General features: G+C 35.0%; 1 protein-coding gene across 9 annotated transcripts in view; it reads left to right on the top strand.

Moving 5' to 3' along the window:
• NBEAL1 (neurobeachin like 1) overlaps positions 1–26,177 on the top strand; it is a 174,880-nt gene that overhangs the window by 61,665 nt on the left and 87,038 nt on the right. For all 9 annotated transcript variants that reach the window (XM_077747670.1, XM_077747675.1, XM_077747676.1 and 6 more), the window contains 12 exons: positions 185–304; positions 1,552–1,855; positions 7,991–8,076; positions 12,567–12,656; positions 16,584–16,752; positions 17,207–17,340; positions 18,277–18,436; positions 18,546–18,648; positions 19,465–19,621; positions 21,092–21,250; positions 22,755–22,914; positions 26,015–26,103. In XM_077747670.1, the coding sequence (XP_077603796.1) occupies positions 185–304; positions 1,552–1,855; positions 7,991–8,076; positions 12,567–12,656; positions 16,584–16,752; positions 17,207–17,340; positions 18,277–18,436; positions 18,546–18,648; positions 19,465–19,621; positions 21,092–21,250; positions 22,755–22,914; positions 26,015–26,103 (1,731 nt within the window). The remainder of the gene's footprint in view (positions 1–184; positions 305–1,551; positions 1,856–7,990; positions 8,077–12,566; positions 12,657–16,583; positions 16,753–17,206; positions 17,341–18,276; positions 18,437–18,545; positions 18,649–19,464; positions 19,622–21,091; positions 21,251–22,754; positions 22,915–26,014; positions 26,104–26,177) is intronic.

Consider the following 26,177-nt stretch of genomic DNA (forward strand, 5'->3'; position numbering starts at 1 on the left):
TTTCTAGAACAGAAAAAATTGTCATTCGCTTTAAGAACAGAATTTTAACAAGCATTTAATTATGCTTAATCTCAATGTTCTGCTGTTCACACAAACTAGTTAATAGAGTAATACTCTGAAAGCATTTGTCATTCCAAAGATTTAATGTAATTTTAGTCTTTAAATGTATGCTTTACTTTACTAGCACAACATAACCATTGTTCACATGCCTGGAAAAAGACCCTTTGGTCAGAGCTTTGTCTTTATCTATGACAACGGACAGCAGAAGGTCTCCGCCCCTCTCAGATTTCCTGCCATGAATGAAGTAAGCACATCTTACATACTTGTTATGGGACCCATTGATTGAGAACTCTTGAAAATTTTCAGTGAAATATATAGAAGGTTCTGTTTATTTTAAATATGTGCCCCTAGATTTCTAAATGTTTTCTATATTCTAAGGTATAGAAAGTTAATACTGTTAGCCTATCATTATTAGATGAAGTTAGACAACATGTAATAAAGAAAAACATCTCAAAAAGCAAATGTAATAAAAAACTTGGGGGGGGGGGGAAGGCTTATAATAGGAAAGCCAAAGAAATTGAATAGATCAGAGCAAAGGATCATATAATAAAGCCCTCCGTGGGGCATCTGGGTGGCACAGCCAATTAAGTGTCCCATTCTCGAGACTCTTGATTTTGGCTCAGATCATGGTCTCATGGTTTGTGTGGTTGAGCCTGGCAAGTGTGGAGCCTGCTTGGGATTCTAACTTTCCTTCTCTCTGCCCCTCCCCTGCTCATGTGTTCTCTCTCTCCCTCCCTACCCCTCTCTCCCTCTCCCTCTCTCAAAATAAATAAATAAAGCTTAAAAAATTAAAAATAAAATCTTTAGAAAAATATAGTAAATAAAGCCCTCCAAGTGTACAAAATACTTAGAGACTACTATGATGGTCTCTCTTCCATGTTTACTGAATTTGAAACAGTAATGAAGAAACTTTAAGCTTTTACATTGTAGTCAAATATAAGATGAAATTTATTGAAATGATTCTTAAAGAATATTATTGTAAAAGTTCTTTGAGAATTTTTAGATAATTTTGAAAGAGCCTTTATTGAAGGTAATAAAATCTGTTATTTCCCAGGTGCTTCTAGGATTCTAGTCATTTCTTATTGATGTTCATCCTGATGCTCATTTCAAGATAACTTGTAATTAGTATTATTATATTAATGTGTAATTCTGTTTATAAATTTTAAGGGAGAAAAGTAGTTTCCTCTATTTCAGAATATAGTAAAGTTGTTAAAGTCTTAAAAATACTTCTTAAAAATTTCAAAATTTATAGAAGGATAGAATGTGAGTTATAAAAGTAACACACCCAAATTCCTTAGGCCAAGAGTAAACATCTATAATTGGCTTGTTTCCTATACAGGTACACGCACACATTATGATCCAATAAAATTAAAACTTCCAATTTATTTCCATCTATTTGTTTTCTTAATTTTTTGTGCGGTTTTATTTTGTCTCAAGATAGAGGTATAATTAAAATGGTGTAATTTATTTTGTTTGTTTCTTAACTTTTAGCCTTTTATTTCCTGCTGCATTGGTTCAGCTGGGCAAAGAACCACCACTCCTCCACCATCACAAATCCCAGATCCACCTTTTTCTTCCCCCATTATCCCTCATCGGACATCATTTGGTGGAATTCTGTCTTCAGCTTCCTGGGGAGGAACACTTGAAAAATCAAAATTGATTACCAAATTGATATCAGCTGGCACTCAAGATAGTGAATGGGGATGTCCCACATCTCTGGAGGGTCAGCTAGGGTCTGTTATCATCTTTTATGAAGCACTACAGCCTCCTCAGGTGAAGGCATTATATTTAGCAGGTGAGCATGTACAATCATACTATTTAAACTTAAATAGTTTTTTTCGTTGCCTGCATATATTTTTGAAGAATATATTTTATCTGAAGAGGGTATTTGTAATTGTAATTGAAGCTGAAAGGGAAGAAAAATCTCACTACATTCCATGCCCCCCCCCCTCAGTTTGATTGGGATATTATTGACATGTAACATATGTAAGTTTAAGATGTACAGTGTAATGATTTGATACATGTGTATATTACAAAATGATTACCACAAGGTTAGTTAGCACTTCCATCTCACATAATTACAGTGTTTTACATGTATGTTAATATTTAAGATCTACTCTCAATAACTTTTTGGCATATAATATAGTTATTTATAGGATACCATACTTTTTTTGGTAGGCATAAATAAAGCAAACCTTTGGAAAATATTGCAAACATCCTCCATAATAATGCCTGTATTAGTATGTTAGGAGTGCTATAACCAGATACCACAGACTTGGGTGCTTAAACACTGTTTCCTCACAATTCTGGAAGTTAGAATTCCAAGATCAAGTTTCCATTAGTCTTGGTTTCTGTTGAGGACTCTTCCAGGCTTGTAGATGGCTGCCTTCTCATGTCCTCACATGACATCTTCCCTTTGTATGTGTACTAAGAGAAAGATACCTCTGTTGTCCATTCCTCTTCTTATAAGGGACTCTTATAGCATCGTTTAACCTTAGTTACCTCTTTAAAGGCTCTATGTTTACAAGAAATTATATGGCTGATTCCAAAATCATGTGATCCTTGTACAAAAACTTGTCATTTTATCATTTATATATTAATATGCCTGAAGAAATCACGAGGACAGAAGAATTAGAGGACTGTGATTAAGATTACAAACTATGTTTGTTTTGGCTTTTCCTTTTGACTGTAATTTTAAAGATACACACTGATTGTTATTATTGGATCATACCTATTTTCAAAATTATATCTGTATTCTAATAAGATGTTCAGGAGGTAAACTTCTAAGTATTCATGTATATTAACTGGAAAAGAGCTATTACATGTAAAACTGTCTTTTTTAGATTACAAAAGGAGTTATGAGATGAGTGGACTGCTCAGACTTTGAAAGTTTATATTAGAACTTTATCATTACTTTAAAATTCACCAAAATATTAGAAAATGATAATAAATTCCAAGTTAATAATAAGTCACTTATTATAGTCAGTACACCTTATATAGTTTGGATTTTATTTTTACAATTTTCCCCACTTACAATTCTTATGAATAGGAATTATTTGTTCCATAGTCTTATAATGATTGTTTTAAATGGCTGCATCACATTCTGTTGAATCTGTATTACATGATTTACCTAGGTTGTTTATAGTTTTTAATTTGATACAAACTTAAAATATTAAATAGGATGAATTATTATAGTTTTAGTATTTTACCTTATTTGATTGGGTTTACTTATGATAAATTCCCAGGATAAATAGTCAAAGTGTGTGAATTTTTTTTTGTCTCTCAATACATGTTGCCTAATCATTTTCCAAAAGGAATATACCAATTCACAGTGCTTACCAGAAAAACTTAAGTATACCAATTTTACCACAGGCCTATTAAGATGGACTGGTCAGGGGGCACTTGGGTGGCACAGTCAGTTAGGCATTGGACTTTCGCTCACGTCATGATCTGACAGTTCATGAGTTTGAGCCCCATATTGTTCTCTGTGCAGTGCTTACTTGGGATTCTCTCTCTCCCTCTTTCTCTTGCCCCTTCCATGGTCTGTCTCACTCAAAATAAATAATAAACTTAAAAAAAAAAAGAAGATGGAATAGTCAGTACTGTTCCCTCCTTTTTGATGTAAGATGGAAGCATGTTTTAATTTGCATTGCTTTGATTTTTTTAGTAAATCATATTCATTTACTATTCAATTTCTATAATATCTTTTCACATTGTTGGTTGTTTTGCTATTTTGTCTTCTAAATTTAAATTACTTAACAAATAATAAATAAATTTTGTTATGTTTGATATTAGGTTTTTAATGCCATATACAATTTCCTTTCTGTAGTGGAGATTGAACAACCCCATAACTTTTCTAGTTTTAGACAAATTGAAGGTGATACCAAATAAAGTTCATTTTGGTAGTATGTTTTAACTATATTGAGTAGCTTGAAACTGCTTAATGTTAATCTTAATTATTTATTTATTTAACAAGCTTACTTTAATAAAAGGAAAAATAGAAAAAACAACCAAATATCATGTACTATATTATATGTGTCATGATTCTTGTTATTCAACTGTTAAAATTGATGGCAGTGTTGTATATATGCTAATTTTAAGAATTCATATTATGTTGGAATAGTCAGAGAATGATTTCCCAAAAAACAAAAGAAAACAAACCAAAGAATTCATATTGTTAAATAATTGTTTAATTATTATTATTATTTTTTAAAATTTACTTCCAGGTTAGCATATATGCAATAATGATTTCAGGAGTAAAATCCAGTGATTCATCCCCTACGTGTAACAAACACCCAGTGCTCATCCCAACAAGTGTCTCCTTAATGTCCTTGCCCAGTTAGTCCATCCCGCTACCCACAACCCCTCAAACAACCTTGAGTTTGTTCTCTGTATTTAAGTGTCTCTTATGTTTTGTCCACCTCCTTGTTTTTATATTATTTTTGCTTCCCTTCCCTCATGTTTGTCTTGTTTTGTACCTTATATTCCTCATATGAGTCAGGTCATATGATATTTGTCTTTCTCTGATTAATTCTGCTCTAGTTCCAACCACGTTGTTGCTTATGACAAGATTTCATTCTTTTTGGTTGCTGAATAATATTCCATTGTGTATATATACCACGTCTTCTTTATCTGTTCACCTATTGATGGACACTTGGGCTCTTTCCATACTTTGGCTGCTGTTGATAGTTCTGCTATAAACATCGGGGTGCATGTTCCCTTTTGAAACAACACACTTGTATCCTTTGGATAAATACCTAGTCATGCAATTGTTGGGTCATAGGGTAGTTCTATTTTTAATTTTTTTGAGGAGCCTCCGTACTGTTTTCCAGAGTGGCTGCACCAGTTTGCATTCCCATCCACAGTGCAAAAAGGTTCCTTTTTCTCTACATCCTCACCAGCATCTCTTGTTGCCTGAGTTGTTAATTTTAGCCATTCTGACTGGTGTGAGGTGATACCTCATTGTGGTTTTGATTTATATTTCCCTTCTGATGAGTGATGTTGAGCATTTTTTCATGGGTATGTTAGCCATCTGGATGTCTTCTTTAGAAAAGTGCCTATTCCTGTCTTCTGCCCATTTCTTCACTGGATTATTTTTTTTAGGTGTTGAGTTTGATAAGTTCTTTAAAGATTTTGGATACAAACCCTTTATCTGATATGCCATTAAGATATCTTCTCCCATTCTGTAGGTTGCTTTTTAGTTTTGCTGATTGCTTCCTTCGCTGTGCAGAAGCTTTTCCTCTTCACAGTAGTTCACTTTTGCTTTTGTTTCCCTTGCCTCCGGAGCTGTGTTGAGTAAGAAGTTGCTGCAGGCAAGGTCAAAGAGGTTTTTGCCTGCTTGATGGCTTCCTGTCTTAAAATTAGGCCTTTCATCCATTTTGAGTTTATTTTTGTGTATGGTATAACAAAGTAGTTAGGTTCATTCTTCTGTATGTCACTGTCCAGTTTTCCCAGTACTATTTGTTGAAGAGACTGTCTTTATTCCATTGGATATTCTTCCCTGTTTTGTCAAAGATTAGTTGGCTATATGTTTGTGGGTCCATTTCTGGGTTCTCTGTTCTGTTCCATTGACCTGTGTGTCTGTTTTGTGTCAGTACCTTACTGTCTTGATAACAGCTTTGTGATACATCTTGATGTCTGGAATTGTGATGCCTCCAGCTTTGGCTATTTGGGGTATTTTCTGACTCCATACACATTTTAGGATTATTTGTTCTAGCTCTGTAAAGAATGCTGGAATTATTCTGATGAGTATTGCTTTGAATATGTAGATTGCTTTGGGTAGTATAGACATTTTAACAATATTTGTACTTCTAATCCATGAACATGGATTATTTTTCCAGTTTTTTTTTGTGTCTTCTTCAGTTTCTGTCATAAGCTTTGTATAATTTTCTTTTTTTTTTAATGTGTTTTTTTTTTTATTTATTTCTAGGGGAGAGAGAGAGAGACAGCGTGAGCAGGGGAGGGTCAGAGAGTGAGGGAGTCACAGACTGAAACAGGCTCCAGGCTCTGAGCTGGCAGTCAGCACAGAGCCCGACGCGGGGCTCGAACCCACAGACCGCGAGATCATGACCTAAGCGAAAGTTGGACGCTTAACCGACTAAGCCACCCAGGATCCCCTGTAATTTTCAGTGTATAGATTTTTTTACCTTTTTGATTAGGTTTATATGGGTTTTGGTGAAATTGTAAGTGGGATTGATTCCTTGATTTTCCTTTCTGCTCCTTCCTTATTGGTGTATAGAAATGCAGGTGATTTCTATGCATTGATTTTATATCCTGTGACTTTGCTAAATTTATTAATCAGGTCTAGCAGTTTCTTGGTGGAATCTTTGGGTTTTCCTTATAGAGTATCATGTTATCTGCAAAGAGTGAAAGTTTGACTTCTTCCTTGCCAGTTTGTATGCTTTTTATTCCTTTGTGTTGTCTGATTGCTGATGCTAGAATTTCCAATACTATGTTGAATAACAGTGGTGAGAGTGGACATCCTTGTCATGTTCCTGACCTTAGGTGAAAAGCTTTCAGTTTTTCCCCATTGAAGATGATATTAGCAGTGGGTCTTTCATGTAAGGTTTTTAGGATCAGAAATATATAATCCTTCTATCCCTACTTTCTTGAGGGTTTTTATCAAGAAGGGATGCTGTATATTGTCAGATGCTTTCTCTGTGTCTATTGAGAAGATCATGTAGTTGTTATCCTTTCTTTTATTAATATCCTGTATCACATTGATTGATTTGTGGATATTGAACCAGCCTCTCAGGTATAAATCCCACTTGGTCATGGTCAATAATTCCTTTAATGTATTGTCGGATCCAATTGGCTACTATTTTGTTGAGAATTTTTGCATCCATGTTTATCAGGGAAATTGGTCTATAATTCTCCTTTTTAGTGAGGTCTTTGTCTGGTTTTGAGATCAAGGTAATGCTGGCCTCATAGAATGAGTTTGGAAGTTTTCCTTCCATTTCTACTTTTTGATATAGCTTCAAAAGAACAGGAGTTAACTCTTCTTTAAATGTTTGGTAAAATACCCTTGGAAAGCCATCTGGCTCTGGACCTTTGTTTTTTGGGAGGTTTTTGATTACCTATTCAATTTCTTTACTGGTTATCACTCTTTTCAAATTCTCTATTTCTTCCTGTTTCAGTTTTGGTAGTTTATATGTTTCTAGGAATTTGCCATTTCTTTTAGATTGCCCAATTTGTTGGCATATCATTACTCATAATATTCTCTTATTATTGTTTGTATTTCTGCAGTATTGGTTGTGATCTCTCCTCTTTCATTTTTTATTTTATTTATTTGGGACTTTTCCTTTTTCTTTTTGATCAGACTGGCTAGGGGTTAATCAGTTTTGTTAATTCTTTCAAAGAACCAGCTCCTGGTTTCATTGATCTCTTCTATTGTTTCTGCTCTAATCGTAATTATTTCCCATCCTCTGCTGGTTTGGGGTGGTTTTTTCTTTTTTTGCTGTTTTTTTGTTTTGTTTTGTTTTTTTACCAGCTCTTTGAGGTGTAAGGTTAGGTTTTGTATCTGAGACCTTTCTTCCTTCTTAAGGAAGGTCTATATTGCTATATACTTCCCTCTTCTGACCACCTTCCCTACATCCCAGAGGGTTTGGGCTATGGTGTTATCATTTTCATTGGCTTCCATGTACTTTTCAATTTCTTCTTTAATTTCTTAGATAACCCATTCATTCTTTAGTATTCTGTAATTTCCAAATTTTCATTGCCTTTCCAAATTATTCCTTGTGGTTGATTTCAAGTTTCATAGTGTTGTTGTCTGAAAATATGTATGGTATGATCTCCATCTTTTTGAACTTGTATAGGGAGGAACTTCTAGAGGGAGGAACAGCTTAATTTTAAGTTTTATTTTGATTACACAGAAGCAAGGAGGCCAAAAATTTCAGTGGTGTTTATGTATGTGTGTGTAAATAATTTTCAGGTCCAAACTGTTTAAGCCCTTGGAAATTTCAAGAGTCTGACATGGCTGACCTGTCTGGTAACATCCTTCTTCACTATACTGCAAAGGTGAGAGTGAATGCATGGACTGTATCTACTATAACTTTGCTGTTACAAAAAAAAAATTCCTTTCTTGTTCCTTTTGTCATTTCAATGGATAATTGAAAAGGATGATCTTGAATTACCATTAAAAATTACTGATATTCAAGGGAAGAGGAGAAGCAGTAAAAATTAAGGTGCAACTCTCAACTAGGATTCAAATGTTATGATTATGTCTTCCTAGTAGTATGAGTGGGAATCATGGTAGTGGGAATTTATACTAATGAATTGACTTCAGTAAATGAAACTGTTTAAACTTATCCCAGTTTTTTGGAAGGAGAAATTAAACAGAATTATGGTTAACATTTTTTGTTTACTTTTTTAAATGTAATACTAACAAGAAAACAAACCAGAAAAATGAAATGTTTACTTCAGAAGGAGAAAAAAAAAAAAAACTACATATATGCATAGCATACATAGTCCTTTTTCCTTCAAAGACCTACCTAGTGAAAATAATTGAGGTCCATAGAATCTGAGAGAAAGAACTGAGGGGAAGAAAAGGGAAAGTGGCACAAACAGTATCAGTTGCCTTTATTATACTAAATGTTACATTGACCCAGAAAATGCTTTTGTTTGTGAGATTATACACTATGAAATTTTTTTTCTAGTTTAGCCAGCTAGTACATGGTCATAACTTATTATTTTAATACTTATTTGTGATATCTGACCTAATAAAATTTACCTATCATTTGTATTTCCCCTGAATTTTTATTTTGAATAATTTCAAGGTTAGAGAGCAGTTGAAAGAATGGTAAGGTGAAATCATGTATTCTCTACTCTCCACCTGAATTCACCAATTATTAACATTTTGCCACACCTCTTGACATCTGTTGCCAGTCTTTTGTGAAAGACTGCAGTGATAACATTGACATAGTTATCAATGCAGCTATGTGTTTATATAATCATTAACCTACCTAGGAAAATTATCAATAATTTATGTACTGTATAGCACATTCAAATTTTCCCAACTTTCTCAAATATTTTGTTTAGCCTTTTAAAAAACTTAAGTCTGGATCAAGGTTCATGCCTTGCATTGGTTATAAAGTCTTTTAGGCCTCTTTTTTAGTGTTTGCCTTTTATAACACTAAATTTTTTCCAAAGATATGTTTGTTTACTGAACTTGACTTTATTTTCTTGGCAGTGGCTATATCATATACTACTTATTTTCACTTTAACTGTCTATCACTTACAATCTGTCACTATCTATCTATCTGTCACTTTATTATAAATAGATAGAAAACATTGTATTTAATCTCACTAATATATATAGCATGTTCTAGATATGTGGTGGCTAACTTGAGTCTTTTTGGCATTAGGTTTGTCATATTCTCTTTTCAGATTTCAACTTGATAACATTAGGTTGAATTTTACTGAATTTTGCTAATTTTTACTAAAATTTGCTAATTTTTACTAATTCCAATAGTAAAAATCCTCTAATAAGAAAATAGATATTACTGTTTTTCCTCAAGAGACTCAGTATGACAGATATATCAATAAAACAGTTTTTTGGAGGAATATTTTTTGAAAATGGTGATATATCATGATAAAAGGGTTCTGTGGTTAACAGAATTTGGGGAAATGCTGTATTCTGTGTATCCATTTTGGAGATTGATTATATACTTGAAAAATCTTAAAAAAAAACAAACTAGTTTACTTTTGTTTTATCCTACTCTTTCACCAGTTATTTGAGCATAGAACACATTCTGTTTTTTACTCTTACTTATTTAACAAATGCTAGTTTGAGAAAAACTATTTATGAGGAATTTTTAAGAGTCAACAGTTTTTCATTTTTGTAGTCATTTGTAGGAGTTGTTGAATCATCCATTGTTTATAATTTTTTGAGTGTCTTCTCCATGCCAAGAATTGTGCTGAACTTTTAAGATACAGAGATGAAAAGAAGTAAGGGCCTGGCTTTAAGAAACTTATAAACTAAACTGAAGTAAATATGTAAAAAGAATGAGTACAATGTAATTTTATGAGTATTTTTCTTTTTAGCTACCATTTATTGGGCATTTACCTAATATTAAGCACTACACTAAAAGTCTTATATGTATTATTTCACTTAATCTTCATAAAAACTCTAACTCTAAGAGGTATATGGTATTACCTGTGTCTTTTACAAGCTCTAGTTTCCTGAGGCTCAGTAAAAATAAGCAACTTCTCTACCCTCATAAATCTAGTGAGTGGTAGTGCTGGAGTTAGAACTCAGCTTGTTCAATGCATATCCTTAACCACTATACAATATTTCTGTGTTGGAATTATGTACAAAATAGAGTGAGAATATAAAGGTGTGAGTATTTAGTTCTTTCAGGAGGCTAGAAGATAATAGATAAGATGGTTTGATTTATGTTTTAAAAGGCAGGGTTGAGAAGGGATGTGCCAGGCATAGCAAGCGGCACCTACAAAGGCATAGACTATAAAAGTGGGATCTACATATAATTTGGGTTTAGGGTACTAAGCAAGCAGGAAGAGGAGACGTCAGGAAATGAAATTAGAGGGCGAGGAGAGGCCAGATGATAGCAAACCTCCAGTGATAGGCTAAGTAGTAGGCAATGGATAGGATTTTAAGCAGAAGAACAAAATATGATAAGATTTTCATTTTAGAAAAAGGTCTCAAGCTGCACTGTGAAAGTAGGATTGGAGGGATAGGAGATGAGAGGCAGTCATGCTATTAGAAGATGTATTGTATGAGGACAGATCATAGATACACAGTACCCAAACTAAAAGTAGTAATGGGAGAAGACATTTCTGTCTTTGAGACTAATATAGTCAATTTCCATTTGTTTTATTAAAACATTTTTTTCTCAGTTGCCTTAAGAGGAAAGCAACTGATGCATCATTTATGCTAAAATTTGTAGTAGTTTTTTTTTTGTTTGAGTGGTGATTGATTTCAGGCATGCTTCATTATCTGCAAAGTCACAGATTGAATGTGAAGTTATATGCTTTATAATCCTTCAAGGAGGTTAACAAATACATTTAACAGTTTCTAGAATTGGAGACTAGACTTGTAATATGAATATATACAGAATAGTCAATAACATGAAGGAAAAGTATCTTATGTCTGTGATTGGAATTTTATATCATGGTATGTTTTTCTGTTTTGTGACTTTTTAAAGTTTATTTATTAATTTTTTTGAGAGAGATGGGGAACGGACAGAGAGAGAGGAAGGAAGGGAGAGAAAATCCCAAGCAGGCTCTGCACCATCAGCACGGAGCTCAGTGCAGGGCTTGAGCCCACAAACTGTGAGATCATGACCTGAGCTGAAGTCAGATGCTTAACCAGCTGAGCCACTGATGTGCCCCTGTTTTGTGATTTCTATATCTCATGTTTTAATCACATATTTTATGTGTACCACTGAAATTATGCCTAGGGAATTGCTCATGGGAATAAAACACTGAATTTGTTAAAGACCCTAAATATGGGGCACCTAAGTGGCTCAGTCGGTTAAGCATCCAACTCTTGATTTCAGCTCAGGTCATGATCTCACGATTCTTGGGATCGAGTCCCACTTGCCTCTCTCTCTACCCCTACCCTGCTCGCTCACTCTCAAAATAAATAAATCAATTAAAAATATATAAAGAGCCAAAAATCTGTTTGCATAAATTGGTTTAAAAGTTTAATTTTTTTTAACTTTATAGGATTAAAAAATTATGTGTTAAACCTTTTTTTGATGTTTACTTTTGAGAGAGGAAGAGAGAGTTCAAGTATGGAAGGGCCAAAGAGAGGGAGACACAGAATTGGAAATGGGCTCCAGCATAGAGCCTGACACAGGGCTCGAACTCTTGAAGCTCGAGATAATGACCTGAGCCCAAGTCAGACACTTTTACCTGACTGAGCCACCCAGGCATCCACCCCGCCAAACTTTTTTGTTGAAGTATAGTTGACATACAGTGTAACATTAGTTTCAGGTGTACAACATGGTGATTTGAGAAGTCTGTATATTATGCTATGATCACCACAAGTGTAGTTACCATCTGTCACCATACAGCACTATTACAATAGCACTGACTGTATTTCCTGTGCTGTACCTTTCATTCCTGTGACTTACTCATTTCGTAACTGGAAGTCTGGATCCCCCACTCCCTTTCACTGATTTTGCCCATCACTTCCCACCTTATTCCTTTCCCCTCCCCTCCCATCCCCTCTGGCCACCATCAATTTGTATTTAAAAGAGAAAAAATTGTAAACTCGTGATTGGTTAGTAAGTTGTTGCTATAGCTCTTCTATCAGGTGACAAGCAGAAGTGACCTGCTTTTGATGAGTAAGTGCTTTAGAATCTAGTCCCTGATTCTTTTAAGAGGCAACGAGAATAGTAGTACTAAACTTCATGTTGTAAACATTTTATCATTGACTACACTATATACCTTTTAAATTACGGTGAAATGTTTCATATATAGTTAAGATTACATTTTTATCCTCATCGTGTTTAGCTGTTTGCTATATTTTACTTTATTCTTAGGCCTGCAAAAATTCAATCTGTCTTGATTTATCTACTAATTGTTTGCATGGAAGATTAACAGGAAACAAAGTAGTGAACTGGGACATTAAGGTAAGTTAATGATAAGCAACGTATTATATAAGTTTACAAATACTTTTAAAGAGTTTTATCTTTAAAAAAATTTTTTTAGCATTTATTCACTTTTTTTAAAAAATATTTTTATTTATTTCTAGGAGAGAGAGAGAGAGACAGCGTGAGCAGGGGAGGGTCAGAGAGAGAAGGAGATACAGACTCTGAAATAGGCTCCAGGCTCTGAGCTGGCAGTCAGCACAGAGCCCGACGCGGGGCTCGAACCCACGAACTGTGAGATCATGACCTAAGCGAAAGTCAGACGCTTAACCGACTAAGCCACCCAGGCGCCCCAGCATTTATTCATTTCTGAGACAGAAAGAGCATGAGTGGGGGAGGGGCAGAGAGAGAGGGAGACATAGTGCTTCATGTCTGAAGCACATAGCCTGATGCGGGGCTTGAACTCATGGACAGGGGGATCATGACCTGAGCTGAAATCAGACGCTTAACTGATTTAGCTACCCAGGTGCCCCAAAGAGTTTATCTTTTAAGCACCACCAGATCGATCTGAATAATAAGTCCCATTGAAAATGTTTGCAGGCAAGATATACCATTTAAGGTATAAACAGTTAAGTAGTTGAATGACTAATTTTCTTGAAACTTAGTTATCTCCTTAAACTGTGTAACAATTTCCTTAAGAAAAATAATATTGCCTTAAAATCATTGCTCCACTTTTAAAGTATTTAATCTCTAAAACTATGTAGCAGATTTCAACCTTTCCTGACCTTCTCAGAGACATCATTTATTATCCCTTTTCTCCTGTATCACATACTTCTGTCCACAGTCTCCTGTCTATTAGCTTTTAACACACTTAGATCTTTCCTCCCTGAGACTAAAGATAAGTGAATTTTCCTCTTCTGCACATTGCCCTCTGGAGCTGTCATATCTTGTCTGCCTTCTGGATGTACCTCATATACATGACAGTTGGACATAGTATTTTTGGTTCTATCTAGAGGCCTCTGCTTATTTTCCAAAACTGAATTAACTGTTGTCTTGAATATACTTGTAATAGTTTATCATTTCACTTATTGTGGTGAATAGTAATATGCTTGATAATTTAGAGCTTGTATCTCTGGTGGTCCTCAAGAACTTTGAAAAGAGATACCACTGCTTTTTTCACCAGTGTCTGGTACAGGGATATGCAGTAACATTTTGACTGAGTGATTAAATTAATAAAGGTTATTTAGATTACTGTGAAAGTCAAGTCATAGATACCCTGTTTCTAAAAGATCTTAAATATAAACTATAGTTTAAGTAAAATGAAAAGAAATATAAAAGATATCATAAGGAGACTTGCTGATAAATCAGCAAAAAAATCCCTTTTATCTTGTCCTCAGTTAACACCAGTCAAATATGCTTACTGTTTCAATGGAACAGACATCTTTGGGATAATTCTGCCTGTGTAAAAATGAATCCATCAGTTAATGTTAGTCTCATATTCATGTGGTATAAAGCATTTTTCTCTTTGACTTTGAGATAAGACCACTTAATCATATCTGTTAAAATAGTAAGATCTATGATGTTTACCCTTTCATAAGTTAACTTTTATTGTCACTTGTAAGATTGGTTTTACAAGGCTAGTTCTCATATATTACTTATATAGAGAAAGCTGAGAATCAGTGCCATACATTATACTTGAAATCAAAGTAATTTTTTGTGCCTTGGAGTTACAGCTATGGGGAAATCATATGGGATCAGAATTAATAAGAAAACGATCATTGTATTTTTATACTGCAGCAAAATCAAGCACAGAAAAAGTGACATGACAACTGGAAAAATAATACTTGCCATCCAAAAAGTTAATTTGCTTACTATACATAGCTTTTAAAATTCAGAATGAAAGGGGTGACTGGGTAGCTCATTTGGTTGAGCCTCCAACCCAAGTCATGATCTCGTGGTTCGTGAGTTCAAGCCTTGCATCGAGCTCACTGCTGTCAGCACAGGGCTTGCTTCAGATCCTCTGTCCACCTTTCTCTCTGCCCTTCCCCTGCTTGCGTGTGTGTATACGCGCATTCTGTCTCTCTCTCTCTCTCTCTCAAGGTTAAAATATTTTTTTAAGTATAAAAAAAATTAGCATGAAAAACAGACAAAAAGTATGAAGAGGGTTGTGTAAAGAATGAAACTATATCTGCATGGCAGATCAGAACATTTTAGTAGTTAATAATGGCTAACCTTGAGTGGGTAGTACCAGTTCATTTTCATTTATTAGCTTACTTAATCCTGGTAGCAACTTTACAAAGTGGGAATTGTTATCATCCTCATTTTACAGATGAAGAAACTCAGGCCAGAGAGATTACTAACTTGTCAAAGAATATGGACTGTCTTTGTTAAGCTATTCAAAATAGTCATTTTAAATTTTTTTTTTTTTTAATGTTTTTATTTATTTCTAGGAGACAGAGAGAGACAGCGTGAGCAGGGGAGGGTCAGAGAGAGAGGGAGTCACAGACGGAAACAGGCTCCAGGCTCCGAGCTGGCAGTCAGCACAGAGCCCGACGCGGGGCTCGAACCCACGAACCGCAAGATCATGACCTAAGCGAAAGTCGGACGCTTAACCAACTAAGCCACCCAGGCGCCCCTCAAAATAGTCATTTTAAAGTCACCTACTTCAGGGCGCCTGGGTGGCTCAGTCAGTTAAGCTTTCAACTTCGGCTCAGGTCATGATCTCCCGGTTCATGAGCTCGAGCCCTGCGTCAGGCTCTGTGCTGACAGCTAGGAGCCTGGAGCCTGTTTTAGATTCTGTGTCTCCTTCTCCACCCTTCCCCCACTCATGCTCTGTCTCTCTCTGTCTCAAAAATAAATAAACTATTAAAAAAAAAATTAAAAGCTACTGTTAGGCAGTCCTTCTGGTTGATAAATGCCTTGGCGTCTGTTCGGTATGGCCAAGAAAGTCCATCTTCTAGCGGTGTGTGTTCCCAGGCTGGAATCACTGAATAAATTCAGACCCGTTTGTGCTCATAACCAGTATGTCATCTGAACTTCTCCTCTCACACACTGTTCTTCAATACTTTAGCTGATGATGAATTTTCTTGTTTTCTGGAGTCAATAAACAATATGGCAGTGTTCCCCAGAGCACCCGGCACAAGGGCAGGCATATGGTAATCGTTCAACCCGTGCTGATTGAGTTGAATAGTTAGGGAAGTGTGAGATATAGAAACAAAAAGTGGGTTAAATCTAGGATATATAAACCACAGGATTAGAGGAACATAATTAAGGTGTGTGTGGGGGGGTCCTCACTTTTCATCACCAGAAAGCAATCTTTCTAATAAACTTTCACATGGCTTCACTGAAAAAAAAAAAGTCACCCACTTCAACTTTTTTGTTAACTAAAAGTAGAGGAATCAGTCATATTTCTACCACCAAATGCATTTTTTTCTTAATTTATTTTAGTATACTTAATTGCCTTATGACAGTTTTTTCCTCTTATATCATTAGTGTTACATTATAAAGTCTACTTATGGGGTCAAGTTTAGATTGCTTGTGTTTGGAATCCCTAAACTTGGGAAAACAAAGGTGTGGTAAAAATGCTCTGGCATAGTCTTTCTTGAGTATTGATTATGGTGACCTCCCCTCCCCCCTGGCTACTTTTTTTTTTTTATAAGTGGGCTTCATGACTAGCATGGAGCCCAACATAGGGCTTGAACTCTCAACCCTGAGATCAAGACCTGAGCTGAGATCAAGAGTAGGATGCTTAACCTGTGGAGCCGCCCAGGTGCCCCCCCACCCTGCGCCTTCACACCCTGTGGCTACTCTGTAAAGCATCTCCCTGAATTAGGGTTCCTTTAACTTAAGGCTGTCCTTACATTGCCTGAAAGTTTAGCACATTTTTAATGTCATACATGCTGTGAGGCTATTAAAGGACAAAACTCCCCTTTTTTTATAAGATTAAAAGATTGTGATTTTCTTTTTCAGGACATCATAAACTGCATAGGTGGATTAAATGTACTGTTCCCTCTGTTGGAACAAATCAGCCACTTTGGTGAAGGACAAATTTCTGAAAGAATGAATGAAAGTACAGTTTCTGAATTGATAACACCTATAGAAGGAGACTGGGTAGTATTGACCTCCACGAAGGCTTCAGGTATTAAGATGAAATTAACACACAATAGTCATTGAGAAATTTGAGAAATTAATTGAAAAATAGATTAAAATGTCTTGCCACCATTAGGAAGAAATTTAACTATTTGTAGCTGAAGGAGCCTATTCCTAATTTTACTAGTGTAATTTAAAGAGGTGATTAATATTTCAGTCAAATTAAGATGTTGGTTTTACTCTTGACTGTCCTCAGTTTGTACTGTTAATGAAAATGTGACAGCATTGCTAAATTTATGGTAGAGAAAGTATTTGCATGTGCATGCAAGTGTACAATGTGCAGTTGCTGCTTTCTCTGATACTTGTATTCTAACGCGACCTTTGGAGACAAATTGCTCAGCCATAATCTTGTTTGTTACTATATGCAATATGAGATAGAAAATGTGTTATCAAGATGATACAGAGTAATTATGATAATTAATGACATGTTTACAATTCCTCAGAGTCAAGATTAGAGAGAAATCTAATTGCAACATTTATCTTGATTGTGAAACACTTTATTCAAAGACATCCTATCAACCAGGACAATCTTATTCACTCCCATGGAGTTGCCACCCTTGGTGCCTTACTTCAGAAGGTGAGCACAAAGTTAATACATTTGCAGATGTGGCTAATGATTATAATTAGCAGTGTGTCTTTAGAGTTTTTCTTCTTACTAAGAAAATGTTTTTTTAAATTACATTATTATGGCTTCATTTATATTAGTGGATGTAATTTTATTTCACAAGCAGGCATTATAAATCTACTCTTAATCACCTTTTTACATGAGTTAGTCATCTTACATAAAACAGTGTATAATCTTTGATATATAGGACTTTGTTAACATTGGTATTTGGGATATCTGATAAATTTAAGATGATTTTAGAAATAGGACATTAGGAAAATATGTTCTAGTAGTTGTTGGAAAAATTGAAGGTTAAGCTGTTTATATTTTTGTAACAAAAATTTTTATATTCAGTAGATATCCTTCATTAATCATTTGGAATTTAAATGTAGCTTAATGATAATTATTTAGGGGTGCCTGAGTGGCTTAATTGGCTAAGCGTCCACTTCAGCTCAGGTCATGATCTCACAGTTCCGTGAGTTTGAGCCCCACATCAGGCTCTGTGCTGACAGCCCAGAGCCTGGAGCCTGCTTTCGATTCTGTGTCTCCCTCTCTCTCTCTGCCCTTTCCCTGCTCATGCTCCGTCTCTTTCTGTTTCAAAAATAAATAAAAACAGATAAAAACACTAATTAAAAAAATGATAGTTATTTAAACTGAAATTTTTTTTAAATATTTTTATTTATTTCTAGGAGAGAGAGAGAGAGACAGCGTGAGCAGGGGAGGGTCAGAGAGAGAGGGAGATACAGACTCTGAAATAGGCTCCAGGCTCCGAGCACAGAGCCTGACACGGGGCTCGAACCCACGAACCGTGAGATCATGACCTAAGCGAAAGTCCCAGGCTTAACCAACTAAGCCACCCAGGCGCCCCTAAACTGAAATTTACAGAACCCTCATCTGTTTGGATTTCAGGTGCCAAGCGTCTTGATGGATGTTAATGTATTGATGGCAATTCAGTTACTAATTGAACAGATATCATTAGAGAAAAACATGCAGCTCCTGCAACAAATGTATCAGTATTTACTCTTTGACTTCCGTATTTGGAACCGTGGAGATTTTCCCTTCCGAATTGGTGAGAGAACAGGCTGTTTGGTCAGATTTTATAGTTGTTTTAGAAATTTATAACTACCTGTGGGATTTTATTTTAGGCATATCATTTAAGAGTGAACTTTGTATTTTAGGTCATATACAATATCTTTCTACCATCATCAAAGATAGCCGGAGAGTTTTCCGAAAGAAGTATGGTGTGCAGTTTCTCCTAGATACACTGAGGATTTATTATGGGTATGCTGGCCTTGTTCCTTCTGTTTGATGTTTCCTGCTTGCTGCTAGGTTGGAATGTCTAGATTATTTATTTTCCAGAAATTCTGATCCCCTTTAACTTCAGAGAGACAGGAAAATGTGGAGGTTAAAATGATGAACAGTGGATCACATATATTGGGTTTGAATCTTGGGTTTCATTAATTGGCTGTAGGTAACTTACTTAACTTTCTATTCTTAAGTTTTCTTGTCTATTACAAGGAGATAATAAACCTATGACACCATGTGGTTGTTTTGAGGGTTAAACTAAATGAATTAAGAATGTGTAAAGCACTTAACAACTGTGTCTTCCACTTAGTGTTGTTTAAATATAAACTATATAGGGGTGCCTGAGTAGCTCAGTCGTTTGAGCATCTTGACGTGATTTTGGCTCAGGTCATGATCCCAGGGTCACAGGATCAAGCCCTGCATGAGCCTCCACTGAGCCTGGAGCCTGCTTGAGATTCTCTCTCTCCCTCCCTCTCTTTCTCTTTCTCTCTCTCTCTCTCTCTGAGATTCTCTTTCTCTCTCTCTCTCTCTCTCTCTCCCTCCCTCCCTTCCTTCCTCTCCCCTGCTCATGTGCGCTCCGTGTCTAAAATATAAATTAATAAGTAAATAAATAAGAAGAATCTGTTTTAACTATTTATATCTTTGTCATTGCAACTCCTGACTTTAAAATGTTTTCCTTAAAAAGAAAAACAGAGATAACCATGAAACATGGAAACATCTTTTTTGTATAAAAAAGCACTAAAATATAAAAATTTGAAATTTCAGTTCTTGCACTTTTACTTTCTCTTTCAGGAGTGATTGTAAATACAGTGAGCTGTCTGTAGATGACATTCGAACAATAAGGACTTCTTTGTATGGACTAATTAAATATTTTCTATGCAAAGGTGGAACTCATGAAGAGATACAAAGTATTATGGGTTACGTAGCTGCTATCAATGAAGAAGAACAGGTATGCTTCAGATACTCTTTTTTCCTCCTTTTTTTCCCCCGCACTTAAGTTGCAACATCATCTTTTAAAATTACATATATATTAAACATACGTTAAGAATAAAGTGTTTATTAGGTGTAGTACATTATTATGCAATTGAAGAAGTAAATTTTATCTCCTAACTGAAAGTTTAATGAAGTAGTTGGTAATGTAATAAAATATTTTAATTAGCTAGAAAGTAGTATCTGGAAATAGTTGTTTTGGCAGTTCTGAAGCTTATTTTTATAGGCCACATAATATACATTTACCTGTTATCAAAGATACTGGACAGATTTCTAACATGAATTTAACATAGGTTTATAAAAATTATGCAAAAAGAGTAAATTATAAATATATTACTATGTTTAGATACTTTTATATACATTACTCATTTATACCTCAGAACTACTCTGTAAGACAGTGGTTCTCAGTGTATGATTCCTAACCATATTTACGTGAGAAATTGTTAGAAATACAAAACTGCTGAACCAAGTCTTCCAGGTGATTATGGTGCATGGTAAAATTTGCTAACCACTGATATAACAGACCAGGAAGTAATCTTCCCATTTGCACATTTGGAAGTATGTATTCAGAGAGATTAGGTGACTAAAAAAGGTCATACAGCTGATAAACCTAGGAATAGAGCCCCAGGTATATTTACTGCTATTTCTGTGTTCTTTCTGTATACGATTCTCAACACCAAACTTGAGCAACCTTAATTTATATTGGCTCAAATATTTTGTGCTCTTTGATGAAGTATTCTTTGTGTACTCAGTGCTTACATGACTTCATAATTAATATTATATAGATGAGTTAACTTATGCTATTTCTCTGTAAGATTAGACTACTTTAGAAGCTTCTTTTTATTTAGAATAATGAGTAGCTACCTTATTTCATAATAGGTGTATTGTCACCTGCTCTGATTCATTGCCAGAGGTATATTCTTGGTCAGTTCAAAGAGTTATTTATTGAAAGCTTACTTACACAGAATCATGCTAAGATATTACAGGTATATAATAATGAGTTATTATTCTTTTAGCCTAATGGAGAAAAGGATAGGTAAGAGAGCTTTATAAATAACCTTGAAACAAAAAAAATAGTATGATAATATCTGTAAGAGAGATACAAAGTCCTATGAGGTTTGTATAAGAGAATATTATATGTTAAGGAGACCAGGAAAGGCTTTATGAAAGACATGGCTTTTCATGTGATTAAAGCCCTATAGGCATGGTTCTGCAGGTGAATATGTATATTCAGAGGATATACAAAAGGAAACAAGCTAAATGCATAATGGAGGTAAGAGGCAGGGCTATTTTGTGAGGCTTCAGATAGTTCAGTTAAGCTAGAACTTTAGAGTATATATGATTTAGATAAATAACTGTGGTTTACCACTCTGTTTGTGCTTCCATATATGAGTGTGGTTGTTTGTTTTGTTTTCTTTAATTTTAAAAGCTCTTTGGAATTTTGGATATGCTTGCCAGTCTTCTGCGTACCAGCCCAACTAGAGGTCAGCTTTTCTTACTGCTGTATGAACCAGGAAATGCTGACATACTTTATGCCTTGCTCTTAAATCAGAAGTACTCTGACAGACTAAGAGAAATCATTTTTAAGGTACAAATATTTCTTAAACATCTTTATATTTGGGGACATTTGTAAATATATGAATTATAAATAGCCATTTTATGAATGTAAATTCTTTTTTCATATCTACTTTTATCTAATTTTCAGTTGTTCAATTTGTTTTGGTGCATATTTTTCATGTGTTTGTTATTTGAATATTTAAAAACTGTCTTGTAATCTGATCAATTATTTCAGTGGAAAATCTCCTTGGTTATAGCATTCTCTGTATAAAACTTCTCATGTCCCTTTTTTTGCCTTCTTTAAAAAAATTTTTTTTCAGCATAACTGACATACAATATTATAATAGTTTCGAGCATACAACGTAGTGATTCTACATGTTTATACGTTATGCTTTGCTCACCACAAGTGTAACTACCATCTTTCAGTATATAACGTATTACAATGCCATTGTATTTTATATTCCCTGTGCTGTACCTTTTATTCCTGTGACCTATTGGTTTCATAACTGGAAGCCTACACCTCCCACTCCCTTTCATTCATTTTGTCCCATCTCTCTAGGCTTACCATGGGTCTACGTGGCAGGTCAGACATTTTAGCACTTAATAGTAATAACTGACTTTATGTAGCACCACTGTTGTTAGGCAGTAATATATTCTTCATATATTGCTAACTTAATCCTTGCACAAACCATATTATTATTCCCAATTTACAGATAAAGAAACTGAGGCCAGAGAGTTTAGTAACTTGTCAGAGGATATTAAATATATTTTGTTAAGCTATCCAAAGTAGTCACTTTGAGCTTTGGTTGAAGCTACGCACTTAACCTTTTTTGTTAAAAAATAGAGGAGTTAGTCATATTTCTACTTTTCATGATTTATTCTACTCATTATGTCTGAATCCCTATGGCAGTTGTTTCCTCTTATATCATCAGTGTTATGTTAATAAAGTCTACTTAGGGGGTCAAGTTTGGATTGCCTGTGTTTGGAATCCCAAAACTTTGAAAAACAAGAGTGCAATAAAAATGATCTGGCATAGTCTGTCATGACTATCAATTATGGTGGCCCCCATAACTGCTCTTTAAAGCATCTGCCCAAATAAACTTTTCTTTATGGAGATCAAATGTTATTTATCCAAAAATGACCTTATATGGATTGTTCATGATATTATTCTGCTAAAATTACTCTGTCCTTAGGGTTTCAGTGTCTTGCTTTTAAATGTTGATCTTACTTCAGGAAGAATGATATTACTAATTCATTCTCCCATTTTAGCATATGGTTGTGTTGCTTTACAAAATGTTTCCTTGTTCTTGAAAATTAGTTTGATAAAACTGTTATATAAATGTTACATAAATTATGAGATTGATCTAGAAGTATCTTTTTCTTCTTTCATAACATATCTTTGTTCTTGGAGGCTATAGGGTTTGTTTCCATCTAAGCCTTAGCCATTAAAAAGGAAATTTTAAATTATTTTTAAAATAGTGACAGACTGTTCTTAGTTCTCTGTGTTGAGAAGAATATATTACTGTTGTAACCAGGTGATGGAACAAATGTTGAAATGCACAAATGTTTATGAACGAAGTAAACAACGTATTCGGCTCAGAGAAGTTGGCTATTCAGGATTGGGACTTCTTCTTAATGAAGCACCTGTTAATGCTAATCTCATTAAAAACCTCACCAATCAAATTATAAATACAGGTATGACTAATGCTGATAATACTGACATATTTAAGAAATGTTCTTCATGGGGCGCCTGGGTGGCTTAGTCGGTTAAGCGTCCGACTTTTGCTTAGGTCATGATCTCGCGGTTCATGGGTTCGAGCCCCGCGTCGAGCTCTGTGCTGACTGCCAGCTCAGAGCCTGGAGCCTGTTTCAGAGTCTGTGACTCCCTCTCTCTCTGACCCTCCCCTGCTTACGCTGTCTCTCTCTCTCTCTCCTAGAAATAAATAAAACATTAAAAAAAAATAAAGAAATGTTCTTCATAGTAGCATAATTATATTTGATATTTTCAATTTCTTCCTGAAGGTTTTTTTTTTCCCCATCCTTTTTTGGGTTACTTCTTAAATTACCCATTATTTGATTCAGCAGGGCTTTCCTTGGGTACTATTTTTTATTAAGCTTTTTGTTATTGTCTCCACAGGACATAGCATATAGTGCCATACGCCTTCAGAAAATGTTTGTTGATTGATTAGTAAATAATTGAGTTGTCTATAATAAGAAAAGGATGCTAGAGAAAATACATACAAAACATTCTGTCTTTTTCTTTAGGAAGCTTAAATTCTTAATTTCAGATATTCTTTCAGATATTCTTTTTTGTTTCTCACTTTTTAAAATAAAACTTTTTTAGTACTTACTACAAACTATAGTATTCATGTCAGATGGTAGGGGTTCAAAAGCTGTAAGATAAGGTTCTTTGTCTTGAATGGTTTACTTTCTCATTGATAAGACAAGTATATCAGCTATAAGATATGCACATAAAAAGATAAATAATAGTATAAGAACAAAATAGTATGGACAGTATGTTCAGGCAATCAAAAGAAAAGAAGCTATTTAAGGCTTACTCAGAAGAATGTCAAACATTCTAAATCTATTTTCTTTGTAAAATTTAAACATATGTATAATTCTTATTTTAAATGAGAGTTATTTCATCATTTATGAATGTTGGAAAAGAAGATAGCCGGAGGCATCATGGTTCTTGATTTCAAACTGTTAGAGTAATCAAAACACACATACACTAATGGAACAGAATTGAGAGTCCAGAAATACAACAATGTATATATGGTTAACTAACATTTGACAAAAGATTCAAGAATACTCAGTGGGGGAAAAATAGGCTAGTCAATGAACAGTTTTGGGAAACTGGATATTCATATGCAAAAGAATGAAAATGGACCCCTGTCTTACACCACTCACAAAAATTAACTTGAAATGGATTAAAGATTTAAATGCAAGCCCTGAACCATAAAACTCCTAGAAGAAAACATAAGGAAAAGCTCCTTGACATTTGTCTTGGCAATGACTTTTTGGTTATGACACCAAAAGCACTAGCAACAAAAGCAAAATAAAAAAGTGAGGCTACATCTAACTAAAAAGCTTCTGCACAGTGAGAAAAACCACCAATAAAATGAAAAGGCAACCTACAGGGTGGGAGAAAATACTTGTGAATCAAATATCTGAGAGGGGGGTTAATATCTAAAATAATGTAAGGAAATCATACAACACAGTATCAAAAAAAAAAAAAAAATTCCAGTTAAAAATGAGCCAAAGGGGGTACCTGAGTGGCCCACTCGGTTGAAGGTCTGACTCAGTTTCTCCTCAGGTCATGCTCTCATGGTTCATGGGATCCAGTCCTGCTCTGGGCTCTGCACTGATAGCTCAGAGCCTTCTTGGGATTCTCTCTCTCTCCCTCTCTGTCTTTCTCCCATTTGTGCACATATGCACATGTGCATGCTCTCTCAAATGTTAAAAAAATGAGCAAAAGCCCTGATGAGACTTTTTTTAAGTTTTATTTATTTATTTTGAGAGAGAGACAGCACAAGCAGGGAGGGGCAGAGAGAGAGAAGGAGAGAGAGAATCTCAAGCAGGATCCGTGCCAACAGCACAAAGCCCAATGTGGGACTTGGTCCCGTGAACCATGAGATCAAGACCTGAACCAGTATCGGGAGTCAGACTCTTAACCAGCTGAGCCACCCAGCTTCCCCCTGAATAGATAGTTTATTCATAGAAGACAGACATACAGGTAGCCAGCAGGTAGATGAAATGGTGCTCCACATCTCTAATCATAAGGGAAATGTAAATCACAACCAGAAGGAGATGGCATGTCTTACATGTTAAGATGGCTATTATCAAAAAGACAAGATAACAAGTGCTGGTGAAGTTATGGAGAAAGGGAAGCCCTTGTCCAGTGATGCTGGGAATGCAAATTAGTGTAACCACTATAAAAACCGGTACGGATGTTCCTCCAAAAATTAAAAATAAGACTATCATATGATCTAGCAATCCATATTCTGGGTATATATCCAAAGAAAGTGAAATCACTATCTCGAAGAATTATCTGTATGTTCATTGTAGCATCATTTATAATGGCTAAGACATAGAAACAGACTTGTCTGCTGATGGATGAGTGGAAAAAGAATGTGTTATGTGTGTATGTGTATGTATATATAAAAGAATATTATTCAGCCACAACAAAGAAGGAAATCCTGCCATTTGTAACAGAATAACCTGCAGGACATTATTAATGCTAAGTGAAACAAGTCAGAGAAGGACAAATACTTTATGGTCTCACATACATGAGAAATTTAAAAATACCAGACTCCTAGAAACAGAATAGATTGCTAGTTACTGAGGCAGGGTGGGGGTGAGGCTAATGAATGAGGTGGTTAAAGGGTACAAGCTTCCAGTTATAAGATGAATAAGTTCTGGGATCTGATTTGCAGCATGGTGACTATAGTTAACGATACTATATTATGGACTTGAAAGTTGCTAAGAGAAGATCTTAAAAGTTATCACCACAAAAGGAAAATGGTAACTGTGTGAAGTGATAGAAGTTATTTAACCTTATTGTGGTAATTATTTTACAGTATATACATATATCAGATCATCATGTTGTATACCTTAAATTTATGCAGTTTTATGTCAATTGTATCTCAACAAAGCTAGAAAAAAACTAAGGCTATCTATTATTGACAGCAAGAGAAATAAAATAAAAATGAAATAATTATTTCATTATCCATCTCTCAGTTCTTTGGTTACCTCTGGAATTCAATTTTAACTTTTTGTTTCTTCCCCACCATAGATCCTGCTATTAATTTCAAAGACCTGTTGTCCATGGTATATATATCTCACAGGACACATATAAATGTCAGGGTGGTTATCTGCAGAAAGGTTAGTGAACTTTTTAAATCTACTTTAATGGGGCGCCTGGGTGGCTCAGTCGGTTAAGCGTCTGACTTCATCTC

This window comes from Crocuta crocuta, unplaced genomic scaffold (assembly GCF_008692635.1).
Source record: "Crocuta crocuta isolate KB4526 unplaced genomic scaffold, BGI_CrCroc_1.0 scaffold159, whole genome shotgun sequence".
Classification (NCBI taxonomy): Eukaryota; Metazoa; Chordata; class Mammalia; order Carnivora; family Hyaenidae; genus Crocuta; species Crocuta crocuta.